At 38.1% G+C, this 17,113-nt stretch overlaps 1 protein-coding gene across 3 annotated transcripts in view; it reads right to left on the bottom strand.

Moving 5' to 3' along the window:
• Positions 1-17,113, bottom strand: part of UXS1 (UDP-glucuronate decarboxylase 1) — a 65,799-nt gene that overhangs the window by 19,012 nt on the left and 29,674 nt on the right. For all 3 annotated transcript variants that reach the window (XM_063338799.1, XM_063338782.1, XM_063338790.1), the window contains 3 exons: positions 5,970-6,074; positions 4,556-4,615; positions 2,116-2,237 (listed from right to left, as the gene is read on the bottom strand). In XM_063338799.1, coding sequence (XP_063194869.1) covers positions 2,116-2,237; positions 4,556-4,615; positions 5,970-6,074 — 287 coding nt within the window. The remainder of the gene's footprint in view (positions 1-2,115; positions 2,238-4,555; positions 4,616-5,969; positions 6,075-17,113) is intronic.

Below are 17,113 nucleotides of genomic sequence, written 5' to 3'. Positions count from 1 at the left end.
TTTCAAGCAGATGCTTATATATTACTGAATGCTGCTACTGCCCTGGCACCAGGGAGTACTGCTGGGTTTGTTTAAAGACAGCAGTTGTAAAGAGGAGATAAAGTGAAAAAAATGCTTAATTCACAGAGTCAAAGTAAGTGAAGAGATCAACATTGCCAGCAGAAAAGACTACACCAAAAAGGTCTTGGTCAGGACAAGCTGCTGAGGAACTCTGACAGCTGTGAGTAAAGAGTCATCTTTGATTATATTGAAGAACTGTTCTGATTCAAACAGCCTATCTGGAAGTATAATGTAAATGTTAATTTTTATTTTATATTTTTTGGAAACACGATTAGGTATTTAAGGTACCTAACAATGTGCATGATCATGGAAACGACAGAAAAAACACAGAAATAAGTTTGCTTGTTTCTTTCATTTATTGAAGCTGAGAAGATTCTGGAAATACTTTAGCCTGAAATGCTGTAAATCCAATTGTTTTGGGCGAGGTCACTCCTGTCTGAAAACCCTCTTAAAAGCACAATACTTTTTTTCATAGCAGAAGTCAGACCTTTCCAGTAACAAAAGATAATGTTTCCTCCACTAATAACAGCGTACCATCTCAACTCTGAAAAAACCCAGTGTTTCTGAATATACGTCAATGTGGGACAAGCTTGGGCAGATTTCACTAGCCCATAATTAAGTACAATAAATATCTCACAGAGCTGCCCCTAGGACAGAGAACTCATTTGCATCATGAGTTTTCATTTAATGTATGTGTGCACCGCAGTTCCAACTTACAAACCTTTACTATCTTTTGTAAATCCTGCATAAAATTTACAGGATAGTATCAGGACTCATCCCGTATCTTTAAGATACAGCCCATGATTTTCAAAATTACCTACGTTCTTGCCCTTCTAAAAGAATACTGCAGTGTGTGCCACAAACTTGCAAAAAATTAAATACCCTCCAGCACAAGAATTTCTCATCAAAACTACAATTTTCAACTGCGAATGGATTTCCAGACCCACAAGGAATATTTTGCTACAGTGAAGTACAGAAGACGTCATCCTGAACAAGAGCAGTACCACAGTATTGGACCTTAAATGATTTAAAAGAGAACAAAGGAGACACAAACCTCTGACTTCTCTGTCTGGCAGAAGAGATAAGAGAAAATTACTACAACCTCTGTACTAAAATACCATCCCTAAAATCTTACTGTTTAATTCTGTTTTCAAGGTTTTTAAAAGCACTTAGTATTTTGTCACTTAAAGGTTTAAAATTCTACAGAATATATATTTGATTTATACCTTTGTATAATAAGGCTGCAAACACGAAGAAATAGTGATATGATTTTCGTTAGTGTGCCACATTTTCTAATTGAATGTTCTCCCACAGACCAGCTGAACAGCAATTAAATAAGATAAGATTCACACACAGGTACAGAGTTGATGCTGGGTTAATTAATGATGAGTTTCTACTTGTTGATTATAAAACACATGGAAACTGGCATGTATCACTTCGCAACCATATTTTAAATGGCATTTTTATCCTCATGTTACTGTGTTTGTCTAAAAAAGTGCATTACATCAGTAAGTATTCATATCTTTCACTAAAGGCTGTATTTATACCTGCATAGTTTTAAGACATTTCTGAAGTGATTAAAAATACATTGCTCCTATATGGGTACTCATTAAAGAACTTCCTCATTTTTACCTGTATATTCTGATTACAACTATGCTCATTAAACATTACACATTTATCAGTTATGGCTCTATTCAGCAAAGCACCTCTCAGCACAAGACCAACTTAAAACTACTCTTATCTGTCTCCCAAATTAGTAAGGTCATCTCAGTTTAATTTGTCTAAAAAACTATTTACATGAAAGACATAATATGTCTATTAAGAAAAATAAACCACATTTTCTTGAAGAACACCGCTCATCTGAAAAAACACAACAGATGGGAGCAATAAAACTTTTGCATTAAGTAAAACAGATTTTGCAGCTACGATATGAATGCTCCTACTCAAGACATTCTCTTTTGCCCTCCTACCTCTAAATACACATATTCCAGTTCTGAGATACATTTGGCCTTCATAATTACAGAAAATCCACTGAATCTGATACAAGTTTAATACCTGCTTCATGTATGCATAGCACATAGTCTCTGCAACCCGCTTTCCTTCATCATAGCAGGCTCTTGGACCTATTGGATTCACGTGGCCCCAGTAATCCTCATTTTGAGGGTGAACTTCAGGATCTAGGGGGAAAAAAAAAAAAACGAACATCTTAAAAGATCTTCTATCAAAAAGGTGATTATATATAACAAATCTTTCAGTAGATCACTGGTATATAGTTTATCAGCTTCTGTCTGAACTATGAATTTAAAAAAATATTAAGTTTCAACACCATTCCTTGTAAGTGTATTCAATAGAGCCATGAAAATGACAGTTATGGAAGATGTGAGAGTCTGGTAATGTAACTAAGTACAAGCAAAAATCAGCCATCATCTGCTTTCACCTAGAAGAGTGTGCAACTGAGGGTTAAATTCAACTCTTCTCTACTCTTATCTAAAGTAATTCAGAGGAAATATTATAGGTTATGTAGGCAGCACTTTTTATTGTATTTGGAAAAAAAAAAAAAGAAAGTAAAGCATCTTCAAGCTTTATAAAATAAGAAACAAGGAAAGAAAAATGGACCAAATGGAGAAGTACTGCATTTCTTAAAGAACGAGTGATGTACCGCAATATACTTGCTATGTTTCTTTTGTTTTATCCTAAGCATTTTTACTAGCTGTAGGCACAGACAATTAGGTTAGACAATCTTTTCATTCGATCCAGTACAAAAGTTCCTGATGCAGAAAAAAACACCAATGAAAAAGCTCCTAGGAAGCTCTGTGTGTGCCCACTTTATATGCTTGAAACTTACTTTGTTAAACACTCACTTTGTTACATTTCCCCACTTTGCTACCTGTGCCGACCTACTGAGTTTGAAGTTTGGGTAAGTTACTACTAAACTTTCAAGTGTTACAGATTAATTTTTGAAACTTTGATGTTCGGTTCTGATTAACCGTTCTAGTTTCTACGCTGCTCACGGACATGATTACAGTTGAATTCCTGCCATGAGAGCCACAGAGCAATGGTAAATGCAGAGAGGTTTTACATTACAATATCACGTAGCATTCTTAAAAAGGCCCCAGAAGGTGCTGTGATCTTGAAGGTCACTTCAGTTTCTGACTCCTTTCTGGCAGAGGAAGCCCTACGAAACACTTGGAAATTCTCTATACAACACTGCTTTGAGAACTCCTGTTGAAACAGCTAACAGGTATTTTCTGACTTTTTTCTGACGATTATTTTTTAGCCAAATGACTTTGTGACTTTTTCTGTTTAGTCAGAGTATGATGTGAATAGACTCTCTCCACTGGCTCTACTGACACAACAAAGCCTGATAATGGGAGTTTCAAGTTTTACACTTCATCAGGAAGATTTGCAGCAGGGCAATGAGGATCCAAAACTTGGGGTTTTTTTGCCTGTTGGTCCCCTGCTCCAGGAGGGAATTTTTTTCAATTATAGAAGAGTCCTTGGGGCTACCATTTTTCTCTGTGGAGCATGTCCGTGGATAATCAAAGGCAAGGGACAAAAGCTGCTTATTTGGTTGCCTGGTCATCTTAGTGGATCTCTTGCTTGGGTATTTACTTTAAGCCTTCTTAACTGAAGTTGTTCCACCAAAAGTGTACTCCTTGAGGTATGTTCTTTGTCCTTCCTCACTTCTTCCTCCCAAAGCTTCATATCTTGTTACAGAGATGAGTATTTTTTGACTGTTTTTTAAAGCCTGGAGTCTCACAACTACTAATGTTGAGCAGGTGACCGTGCCTGCATAACTCCATTAACCTTGCAACACTGCTATTATCAATCAGGCAAGAGTTCACAACTGCAGGAAGCTTCTCTAGCAGGCACACGGTCCGTCATACACCCCAAGGAAGTACTAAAGAGTCTCGTTTCATCCAGCTAGCAGTTCTATCAAGTCAGTCTCTCACTACTTCACTTCTTAGTAACAGCAAAAGGAAGGAGGAGAGACACGTCACCATTGCTCAATATTATGTTTTAAGAGACACCGCAATGGCATGCATGCACAATTACTATTTTCTTAGCTTGGAGGTTATATCCTTGTCTCTTGCACTGTGCTGCACACACCAGGGCAATTGCTAAATCATAACAATACAATTCATATACACACTGTGAAGACAGAAGCAGATCTGCTACTGAAATTACCTTTTTTCACAGGTTTTCATGATAGCATCTGGATTTTAATCAGAGTTCAACACTCAAAACTCCCTCCACAAGCCGTTTTGAAAGAAAAGCCATAAACTAAGACACAGGAAAGTTACAAAGTCTGAGCCTCCTTCCATCACTCTGACTAGGGATTTAAAGCAACAACTAATGCCGAAGCTTTAAGCTATGAGAAGTAGTCAAGCTAAGACAGTAATGAAAATCTATCAATCATCCAACAAAAGGTTTGTAAATACCCCTTTACACAGTCACATCTCAAGAGTTCTAAATACTGTTTTATCCTTCTTACCTCCATATACCTCTGATGTAGAGGCCAGCAGCAGCCGCGCTCCAACACGTTTGGCTAACCCTAATTTTTGGGCAAGGAAAGAACATAATTAGACCAAGTTCAAGAATCTTTCAGTCACATTAACTGCTTTAGAGTGATCCTATTTTACAAGTTTTCAAAGAGAATTTCACTTCTCTCACTAGATAAATCTAGCTGTAAATCACATCCATAGCTCCCACTCCCAAGCTTGAAGACTTGAGAAACGGCAGAGCAAGCACCCACATGTGCTTTATTCTGTGACTAAAAGTTACACTGAACCAAATACTCAATATATTACAACCTAAATCAAGGCCAAGTAAGCATAAACCATTCCAGTTATGAAACTGGGATCCTGAAACAACACACCATATTACGATTATCAAAAGTTAAAGATAAGTTACGTAAAGAAACTGATACAAAATGACACATTATAAGACAAAATCAATCATTTTCCCTTTATTATGCCCCTTTAAACAGCCTAGATGATCTTACCCATCACTCAAGATTATTCTGCACTCCATTTCAATGACTTCCTGGCCTTCAAGTTGACATGGCCAATCAAAGAAATCTCTCATATATGCTGCACAACTGTCTGGTAGCTCAATAACTTCTAAATCACTTCATTCTCTGAATTGTACTCACTGGAGTATCACTCAAATGAGAAACTCAGCTGAACTAATGTCCAGCGGGTTTTTTTTTGACTCTTACTAATGCTTAGGATCACTGACACCCAGTTCAAGCTGCAACATATGCCAAATGGATCAAAGACAGGAGGAAAAAGCAGTGAAGGCTCAAAGCCTTCTTTTCATAGGCCCATTCCCGGCATCAAAACCGATAGGCAAAGCTGAAAACGTTGCCTTGTAATTATCTAGCATGAAGGTAGACATTTAACGTTCTTGCAGAATTTGCTAGCCGAGGCACGCACAAGAGGGTGCAGTGCTCTTGATGTCTGGGGTTTACAGAGCCAATGCAGTTCCACCCAGTCCAACGTTTGTTGTGGTGGAAAGGAACAGTCACTCATGGCAAACGTGGGAATGTCCCACAGTCACCAAGGTGAGAAGTGCATCACGGACACAACTTTGCTATAAAAATCCCATGCTCTTAATTAATTGTTCCTATGACTTCTATAATTACTGCTCTGTTATTACTCCATAGCCAAGTTACAGGCATGAAATTCTTGTGCTTTGATAGCTGAGCTTGCACGTTGTCATCTGCTAATATATTTAAAGGAAAAGTACAAAAATCTTCAAAGAGGGGAAAAAATCCCTTATTTTTCTTAAAGAATCAACTTTTAAAAATGTTCAGCTCATCTGCTCCATTCTCCTCTCCCTCCACTAACACTGTCCAGGTTATATTATGTCTAACAAAGTCAAGTAAGAAAAAAATTTCCACTTACCCAGCATGTTTAATGTCCCAATAGTGTTGGTCTTTAATGTTTTTATAGGATTGTACATGTAATTTGGAGGAGAAGCAGGAGATGCTAGATGATAGATCTGGTCCACTACAGAAAAACAGCGGGAATGGAAAGAAAGAATTATTATTTTCCTATGTAACATATTCAATGAGAAAACTTTAGGGTGAAGAAGCAAGTACTTCTTTCTGCATTTCCTAACACTGGAACTCAGCACTTCTAATATTGCTACCTACAGATAATATATATGTATGTATGCAAATCTGTTGTAACACAAAGCAAGACTTACTTTTTAGTGAAAAAAACCCTAAAGCATAGTATATATCAACATTATTGACATACATACAGAAGTCTGTCTGCGTTTTGATTCTTCTCACTTGTAAAAATTTTAATTATGAGCACTTCAGAGATCTTTAGAAGCTGCAAAAGTATATGCAACATTCTATTATCCTCAAGTTTTTAAGTGACTAACAGCTTCAGAATATTTTTCTCAAATGGAATCCCAAGCAAAGATGGCAGAAACATTTTTTAATACCAGGAGGAACCTTGTTGAAAAAATATTTTATTTTTATTTGTAAGCCGTTTGTCAATGAAACACTAATGGAATTAGTATCATATTTATGTTTTTTATACATATGCAACTTTTGTCCTTTTTTCCCCTATCTATTGCGTTTGATCTACTGGTGTTCCATGCTGCACTTTGGACAACGCAGCATTTTAGCTTTATAAAACAAACAAACAAACCCTTGCCAATACAGAGATTCCAGCCTCCCCAGTTAAGAAATATAATTAACCAACACACTAGACCATACCTTGCAATCAGTGAAGGTATACTGATGCCTAACCTAATATAAAATAAGGTAGCTTTGGTACTGGCAACAGATTGCCCAGGTAGTGCAAATCCCAATCTTAACTAATTAAATTTGCTGCATTTCTGTGATTGCAGTATAAACAAACCCAAAGATTCAAATCACCCATAGGAAACAGATATTCCACTCAACAGCAAAACAGAACCTAGTACAAAAAAACTAAACAGTTACACCACTGACATGAGTATAGACTAGGGCCCGTGTGAACCTCATGAAGTTCAACAAGGCCAAGTGCAAGATCCCACACCTGGGCTGGGGAAATCCCAAACATGGATACAGACCGGATGATGAGTGGATTGAGAGCAACCCTGCAGAGAAGGACTTGGGGTTACTGCTGGATGAAAAACGGAATACGAGCTGGCAATGTGTGCTTGCAGCCCAGAAAGCCAACCACATCCTGGGCTGCATCAAAAGAAATGTGGCCACAAGGTCACAGGAAGCGATTCTGCTCTTCTACTCTGCTCTCGTGAGACCCCATCTGTAGTACTGTGTCCAGCTTTGGGGTCCCCAGCATAAGAAATAAAATAACACTGCTTGAGCTGGTCCAGAGGAGGGCCATGAAGATGATAAGAGGACTGGAGCACCTCTCCTATGAAGACAGGCTGAGAGAGTTGGGGTTGTTCAGCCTGCAGAGAAGGCTCCGCGGGACCTTACAGCAGCCTTCCACTACTTAAAGGGGGCCTACAGGAAAGATGGGAGGGAAGTCTTTACCAGGGAGCATAGCGATAGCATGAGAAGTAACGGTTTTACACTGAAAAAGGAGAGATTTAGGTTAGCTATTAGGAAGAAATTCTTCACTGTGAGGGTGGTGAGACACTGGAACAGGTTGCCCGGAGAGGTTGTAGATTCCCCCTCCCTGGAAGCATTCAAGGCCAGGCTGGATGGGGCTTTGAGTAACCTGATCTAGTGGAAGGTGTCCCTGCCCATAGCAGGGGGCTTTGGAACTAGATGGTCTTTAGGGTCTCTTAAAACCCAAATCATTCCATGATTCCTAATTTAACAATTATTCCTAGCACGAGATAACAGAAAGAGAAAAGAGAATAAAGGCTGTAACAGATTTTAAGTTCAAATGCCAAGTGTATCATCAATCAGGAATTCCTTCTCTCTCCACCTTCTTCTACTTCAGTGTATCTCTATCGTAAGCTAAATGAATCATGGCTTTGCTATCAATTCACCCAGTAATCAGGCTTATTTGTTTATTATTAGCTATTTATGCATTTTCATAAAATGCTCTATTTCCAGAACAATTATGGCAGCCATTTCTATAAAGGTAGTTCAGAAGACACATATAGGTATCATAAATGGTATTTGATACAAGGAAAACAAGCACATGAGACTTCTTTGCTCAACTTTGGTTTTGTAACAGGCCATCAGGAAAGTTGCTCTCCCTGTACTTCAGAACTTCAAAGAACTCATCTCACCCCAGCAAATTTAAAGAACCAAAAAAAATTTCAATAAGCTGTGCAGAACACCAGGATCAGTCTTAAACATGAAACCTAAAAGAATCCTAAAATAACAGTTGATTAATGTCGGTAATCATGAAAGTCTTAGGTAAATCTTAATTTGAGACCAGCCTCAATATATTAGGGTTGCAAAATGCATTGCACAAGTTAAGAATGCAAAGGCTGGAGGTACTACAGGGAAAAAACAAAAATGTTAAAATATAATAAAAACAAACCAATGGTACACTCAAACCAAAAACTGGACTCATTTTCACAAGCAGTATCAAATATTCAACAAAGCTCAACCTGCAAGCCTTTCACAACACAACTATTGTAAATATAAAAATGTCTGTCTTTTATGTAATATCAATCAGTTAGCCAGAACTACTTAAAAAAAAAAAAAAGAACATGGATAAGCAAATGCCAAAAAAAAAATTAAACACAAGATCAAATGAGAGACAGTGATGCTGAAGAAAGAAGAAAGAAAAAAACCCTACCAAGGTCATACAAGAAAAGTAGTCAAAAGATGATGTCCGAATTGGAATGGCTGAATGGAAGAAGGGAGAGTAATTCTTTCTATGTGTTACAAAAGGAAAGTTTGGGTTTTTTAGGAAGACCCCGCACTGAAACCTGCAAGAACTTGGAAAAGTCAAGGCTAGCTGCTATTCTGACAGAAGGCAATATTGCATGTTATAAGGCTGTCTTGCCCCAGAACAGAAGACTATTGGTCCAATGGTACACTCAAACATTTTTCTTTTAACTGCTTTATCAAGTGTTTTATAATTAACAAGGAGTAGCAAATGACAGCAATATAAAATAAAGCTGTATTTTGACAATGTATCGATTACTGCTAGCCCTCTGTTAGGTTTAATTTTCACAGTATCTGTGACATAATGACCTTTTTTTCCTCCAGTTTTAAATGAATTCTTTTACCAAAACAAGGTAGAAGCATCCTTGACTTTCAACTTAAAGAAAAAATAAATCCAAACTTGCCCCAGTTTTTCTTTTTCTCCATTTGAATATAATTATACTTGCTTAAACAGCACAGGCTGTATATAAGGTACAACTAGTAGGAAAAAAATATGAAATATGAAGTTATCATTTACTCTCAACTAGCTGAGAGCACTGAGAAGGAATGTGTTTCCTGTTGAAGACTCCCCGTCTTCCCTAATTCCCAGTTTTCATTTGACAAAGAAAGCACACAATCCTTTGCTTCCTGACCTCTCTTTAATGTAAAAAAGCAGAGCAGTTGGGGTGATAGTGTAAGTTAAGTGTCTTGATTTATCCATGTGGAACGTACCTATTACTTTTCCACAAGCCTTTAAACAATAGAAAAATTAAAAGTAGTTAAAAGCCTTCAGAACACAAGCATCTCTTCAAATTAAAACGTTATATCCCTTTTAAGATAAACACATGTTTTGATAATAAAGCTTTAAAAATACCGGCAAAATTGTCAAGGTAAAATATTTAACCTACTTTATTTCTGAATCCTTAGTGAAGTGTGCTGCACATATAGTCACGTTTTTCTAGATCAACTGTTGTTTTTAAGTCTACTGGGCAAGCTCATAGCTCCTGTAAGTGCACACCGGCTCACCTGTAGGAAGCATGTCAAAGTTTACCCCGTGCTGCATCTTTGCATTATCGCCCCAACACAAGAAATCCTGCAAAATAATTTATGATTAAGTTTTACTCACTGCTTAAGCTTGCAATGTCAATAGTGACCAAAGTAAGGATCATTATTTTGAGTCAAACCACAGAATAATTAACTATCAGCATAAACACAAGATCAGCTTCTAAGGCAACCTGCATGACTCCATCACTCTCAAGCTTCACTGTCTTGAGAGAGTAATGATATTTGACAGTTAGTATGCTCAAGCAGATGCCACAAAATATATCCTCTTCTTATATCTCGCTATGCTGTCTTTGGTCTACAGCTGTTAACCTCTAGAGCGGAGATGACCAGCTGCCTACCAGATGTCAAAACAGCTCAGAAAGGTAGAGAGAGACAATTTTGACAGATGCATCACGTCAGTGAGGACTTATTCTCACATTAAAAAATGCAGAGAAATACAATTTCATGTAGCAGACTGCTCTGCTATTTGCTCTCCTGTCAAGAGAAACTGATATTCCCATTCACTACCAACTCCAGTGCAGAACCAAAAGAGAGCTTGTCACAGAAGGCAACCTCCACAGGCAGCCTGACACAGTGAGTGCTGGAGGAAGCGAACTTCCAGCTCAGGCTCAATTCAAAGCCCTGCCCGCATTGCTAACGCAACTGAAACTTCTAGGATTCTGTCTGCAACATGAACATAGTTAATTGTTCTGTGTGATAAAGCGTGACATGGAATAATTTCTCCTTATTTTGGTCGCTGTTGACATTGTAAACTTCAGCAGTGAATAAAATCTAACCAAATTATTTTGCAGGATTACTTGTGCTGGGGCAGTAATGCAAAGAAGTAGCATGGGGTAAGATTTAATTGGTCTGTTGAACTTTGACATGCCTCCTACAGATGAGCCATGAATATGAATGAAACATATGACTACCTCAAGTTATGCCTCTGAACATAAGCATCCCCTTCTCACAGTATGGTGCTGTCATGAAACCAAAGAAAAGGGGTAGAGTAGAGGCTGACAAAAGAAACGCTCAGAGAAGCCGCTGACTAGTGCTTGCAAGCAGCAGGTAATTCACACACAGTGGCTCAGAAAAATGCACAAAGCAATAGCTAAAGCCACCTGTGGCCAATACAGAGTTGAACTCTGACCCGAGTTTTGCGTTGTTTCTCTCTACCTGTTCCATCAAAACCCTTTCTAAATCTAGTTTTCAACGAGCTGTGGTGGAATTTTTCCAGAGTGAAAACGTCACTTCAAAAGCACTGCGGTCAGTCAGTAACTTACTGCCCAATCCCAGTCTGTCAAAGCAGAAGCGAACACTTTCCTGCCTCCCTACCTCCATACATTTAATTTTTGTTGTTTTTTAAATACCTGCTGAATTTCTGACATGCAGCAGTTCCTACAGGAATGGCTCCTTTAATGGCATGTGGCAATTCAAATGAACAGGGACAAAAACTACCTTTCCTTTCACTGCATCAGGACACAGTTAGGCCTGTGATTATCAAACTGGTCATATAATTGTTAGGTATATACAAATACAAACACAATACAAACCCCCAAAGGTTCCTTATCAACTTCAAATTTATTTATTTATTTTTAAACAAGAAGCTAAGTATAATGGACAATGCTCAAAAAAAAGAAAAGAGAAAGCAAGAAAGCACTTTTCTTCCCCTGGTCCTTCTTCACTTTCTTCCTCAGCTGGCACTTGCTTTAAATGTGACAAAGAGAAGGAGCTGGGAGACAAATAAGGTTTTCCTTGCCAGAGACATGGTCTTGCCTGTCTGAGTCTGGTTTACCTCAACATACTTCCTCCCATATGCACATAGGCAAAAACAGATTCCTGTGATGAAAAGGTTCAGCAAGAGCAGAACTAGCAGATGGATGGAAGATGGGGCATTTGGCAAGTGTCAGATGTCCATCTTCTGGATCAAAGGGACAGACAGGCAGGCAGGCAGCTCCAGGACCTTCCTCCCTTGCCTAGAAAGGAATCTTTAAAGTATCAAGCTTTAGACCAAATCAAAGCATCACTTCTTTCCAAAACATTTAGAGAGTTCTGGACATTTAGAAAGGTGGAAAGGCAAGTTTCCTGCCCAAACTAGTCACATCTGAGACATCAAGTTGAGGGTGTTGAGACAAGTACAGTTATTGCAACTTCTATCTTCTCTCTTTTAACTGTCAGGTCTAAAAAACCCATAATTTTTTGTCTCAGAATTCCAGCAGGCCAGCCAGCCAAAGCCATCTACCTAGCTTGGCTGACAACCTCATGTGCTCTGGCACAAAGCTGGCAGTTATTTAACACAGCAGGCAACTTAAACTGTCCTCAAGCCAGAACTGTGGAAAGCCGTCCTAAAAGGATTAACTGTCTGGATGACTGGGATAGCATCTACTGGAGGACAGGAACAAATGCATCTTGCAATTGACCTCCATGCCTCTTCCTTTGAGTTTTACAACATTTAACACTGCCTGCTATGAAGCCTTCAACTAACTTTGGAATTAAGCTATAGTGCAATTAATTGAAAGTGACTGTCTGAAAGGCTGAGCAAAACTTTATGTAGATAGGTAAAGACCATAAAAGAAGAACAAACGATAATAATAAAATTCTGCAAGTCTTGTATGCAACTGATATCAGGGGGTAGAACTCTATAAGCCACTGTGAATACAGCAGCAAGAAGTAGTTTACCAAGCACAGGATGGCAGACTAGTAATAAAATAAATGTTAAACAAATTAGTCATGTTACAATTTTGCTGGAAAAAAAGCAAAAAAATAAATCCATTGCAAATTAGCATAGACACAGAAGCTGGCATAAACATTCAAGCCATCAGGCACCCAGTCACAAATAGAGAAATCTACGATCAACATAAAGTTTTAGTAACATATTGCAAGGTCAACAGCAACTAAAATTTGTCAGTTGTGCCCGTTTCTATGTGAAAAGTTAAAAAAACCCCCTATAATTTAGTGTACATGGACTCTGTAAAATCATAGAATGGTTTGGGTTGGAAGGGACCTTAAAGATGATCTAGTTCCAACCCCCTGCCATGGGCAGGGACACCTCCCACTAGACCAGGCTGCTCAAAGCCCCATCCAGCCTGGCCTTGAACACTTCCAGGGATGGGGCATCCACAACTTCTCTGGGCAACCTGTGCCAGTGCCTCACCACCCTCACAGTAAATAATTTATTCTTAAAATCTAATCTAAATCTACTCTCTTTCAGTTTAAAACTGTTACCCCTTGTCCTTTCACTACACTCCCTGATAAAAAGTCCCTCCCCATCTTTCCTGTAGGCCCCCTTTAGCTACTGAAAGGCTGCTATAAGGTCTCCCTGGAGCTTTCTCTTCTCCAGGCTGTAATACCTAAATTCAGACACAAATGTTCATTCTTTTGTCTTCCTTAATGCTAACTAACTATGATCAATATAACCACTCACTTTTACAAAATATTGCAATAAAACTCCTTCCTTCATACCACCTATCTTTATTTTCTAGCCGTATCGCTGCATTTGTTCTGCATGCTTCCTATGTGAATAGTAAGGGTGGAATGTACTACCTTTCTTTGACAGGAAATTGCATTCCTTCCTATGAAGGAATGACCTTTACTTCGATTTCTGCCATCCATATGCATCATGGTACTAGAAAGGACACAGTGGGTCATTAACTCCACTAAGCACCTGCATCCATCACTGTACTTGCTAGTCAGGAAGTACTAAGCAGAAAAGCCTTGATCAGAGGCATACAAACAATTTTCTACAGCTTAAACATATGGACTTTTCTTGTCAAGAACAGCTATGCCGATTCCATTATTGTAGGTCAGGCCAGAGAAGCTGACACAGTGAAGGGAGACATTTCTATTGCACTGAACTAAAAAGGACTACAAATATAAATTAATTTTCCTGATGTTAAAAATATTGCCTGTAACTTAAGGCAAACCAGAATAACCTTTTAAAGGTTTACCATCATATTGCTTGCACTGGAGCAGTTTTGGAGAGCTTCACCAGAGACCCAGGCACACTGCACTTGGCTCTGGACCAACAAAATTACAGTAGCATATGTAATCTTCTGCCTTGTCATGACTTCCCATAATCAAACAATTTAAAACCAGCAAGTTGAATGCATTAAGTATCTGGCAGAGGGAATGAAGACTAGGGGGAGAAAAATCTGGAATGGAAGTACTGAAGTAAAAAAGAAAAAGCAACGTATTGAAGGCATTCACATAAAAAAATTAGAAGTTATATTTGTATGTGACAAGTTATCTGTGAAATGATTTAGAGATGGAACAATTCTGGGATACTGTAGAGTAGTGTTTAGTAAAATGTTATCATCTTGACTTCTGGAAGGCTGTTATTCACAAGAAGGCTATAGCCTATTCTTTTTGCCATCTAATGACATCACCTTGAAACTGGTTTAGAGTTTTGTGTGTGTTTTTGGGGGGGTTTAATGGGGTGTATGGTTTGGGGTCTTTTTAGGGTCAACTCTAATGCAAAGGTGGGTATAAACAAGACAGCACGAATCCTATACGCAAACAAGTATGTTACTTCTGCCCTACATTTATTTAATCTAAAATTTCATTTGGTAGTTTTTAATGCAATTCTATTACCATGAAGTGGGGTAGATCACAGTAACACCAGATCACGCATTCATTCTTATTTGTTCTCCAACTAATATCTGCGTGCCTTTACACTAAGGTTTGTGGGAACATGAGCCACAATGCTCTTCAAGTAACCATCTGAGAGGGCTTGTATTCTTAAAGAATGTAGAGAATGAAAGGCAGAAAATAAGCAAAAGTAGATTTCTATACTTTTTTACTGATAATACAGAAGAGAGCAATAAGATACTTTTCTTTATACACCACCCTGCAGAACAGAAAACTGTTTTCCTGTACCTGAAAACCCCCCATTTAATAGTGGATTAAAACTCAATGTAAGTGTTAGGCTGAAATGGAAATATCTTTAAAAAATACCAAGTACATTAACACAGAACTCAACCACAATAAAAAAAAGATATATGCAAAGTTCAGAAAATTTTGCTTTCAGGCTTTTTTTTTTTTAAAAAAAAAAAAAAAGATTTTCTGTCTTTCAAGATTCCTAAACTAGTTCCATTCCAATAAAGAATTCAGTGCCTTTGCTTTTCTGCTTGAAAAAGCCTACATGAAAGCTATGTACTTGTGAGTTTTCTACTGACATCATCTTCAAATGCTAAAGCAAAGGAAATCCTAGTGGAGAGAAGTCATTCATCACTGCAGTTAGCTATAGGTATCCCAGGGCTAAGAAATAAAATGTGTGTTGAGGTGATGTATTACTGTTTCTGCCCGATCCAGATCAAGATGTAAGAATGCCGAGCGCCACTGCATGTTACAGATCAAAGATAATGACTCAGACAAGGAAGATTTTATCTTCACATTGATGCACACGCTCAAAAAAAATGCACCAAAACAACCCCCACAAAACACCGCATCAAGAAATTTAGTGAAAGCCACACATCTTGAGACTAAACTTTTTCCATATCAAAAGTGCAAACATTGTTCTTTCTAGATCAGAAATGAGGTCGTTTTCAGAAATAAAGTACTGACTACTCTCTCTGAAATTTAAGCATCAAACATCCTTATATGACCTTGTTCAAACAGGAGAGCAAATAAACAGGAATTCTTTAGATACGAACCGTCTTTTGTCATGACTTCACAGTCATTCCAATTTCTATTTACAAGTAAAAAGGAGAAACTGGGACTAAGAAGTATTGGTCCACATGCCAACTTGTTAATCTGTTACAATAACTATCCCTTATTGCCTCTTTTTCCCCCCCACATACCTTTCCTATGATGGAGTATAAACTCTGCACTGAAATGAAATTTTATCATGTTCCTATACCAGTAGATTAAAGTTAATTTTATTTTAGCATTTAGCCATACCAGCTTTAATTTATGCTGTTGGAGGATGAGAAGACATTCAATAAACGGCCCACTGAATAACATGTTATAATTTGTTGTCAGTACAAAATGGGGAATTGGTGGCTTAATTACATAGAATACAGGAGAGGCAGCTGAAAGATCTCAGAATTCCCATTCATTAGTGCCTAGTAACTGGGCAACAGTATTAGCAATGATGATAATTCTCTTAAAATGTCTCAAGTGTAACAGTCAGGAATAAGGTAATGCAGGGGAAAGATTAGGAAAGCTGAAAAATTGAACTGGGTGAGGTATAAGCTACCAGCACCTGGAGTCAATTAATAAGATCCTAGTCCTATTACCTTGTCAGTAAGTTTGAAGTAAAATAACATGCAGTAGCTGAAGCAGTGCATTGTCAGAGCAGAGAAGCAGTATGTGTTTGCAGGACAGTTTCAGTAGCATTGTCAGGAATTCATCACAAGCAATAATACATAAGATGCAATTGCTAGAGATTTTCCCTGTGAAATTCTATCCATTAAACTTCATCAAGAATAAAATACAACCTCATATTCATTTTTTTTGTTTAAAAAAAATGAAACAACTACATTGCTATGAAGTTTTAAAGGGATGGAGCCAACCCACCAGCAATGCAGTTTAATTTGAGTAACATTTTCAGTGATTCACTATATCTTTCACACTCCCAAAGCAGTCTATAAATGGATGTCTCTCTCAAATATGGCTACATTAAAGCTGTCTTATAATCTGGCATGATAGTTTGAGGTGTATGATAGTTCAGATGTTGAGTTACTTCCACTGCTTCGAAGTGGAATGTTTTTTTGTTTTTTTCTTTGTTTAGGGGTGGTGGGTTTTTGTTTGGTTTTTGGTTTGGTTTTTTTTTTTTTGTGTTGAAAACTTGGGAAATTTGGTGCTGACAATTTCCTATTCTACAGGCTGTGGAATGTTTGTACCTAAAGTAGGAGTAATGTTTTCCACAGGAGACATGTAAGGCAATTAAGGAAAGTGAGCTGACTTGCCTTCTGAAAGAGCTTATTCTCCTCTCAGCTGACCATACACAGTTGTAGGATATATGCCGCCTAGTGTAACTGCACCCCTGAATTAAACTTCTCAGTTCATGACATATTGAGACCATAGACTCTTGTGTCCATAGTAAGCCTGTGGAGGCCCACAGGGATGCGAGACAACAGATGGGACAGACAGACCGAGCCATTGCCATCTTGCCTTCTCACATCATCAGTCACATTAGGAAGTTTTTACGATTCCCTTCCTCCTGTCCACTCAGAAGAGAAGAACTGATTTCAAAGACAAAAGTGC

The sequence above is a fragment of the Chroicocephalus ridibundus genome, chromosome 1 (assembly GCF_963924245.1).
Source record: "Chroicocephalus ridibundus chromosome 1, bChrRid1.1, whole genome shotgun sequence".
Lineage (NCBI taxonomy): Eukaryota > Metazoa > Chordata > Aves > Charadriiformes > Laridae > Chroicocephalus > Chroicocephalus ridibundus.
The sequence above is the reverse complement of the archived record's forward strand: the minus strand, read 5'-3'. Positions and strand labels throughout refer to the sequence as shown.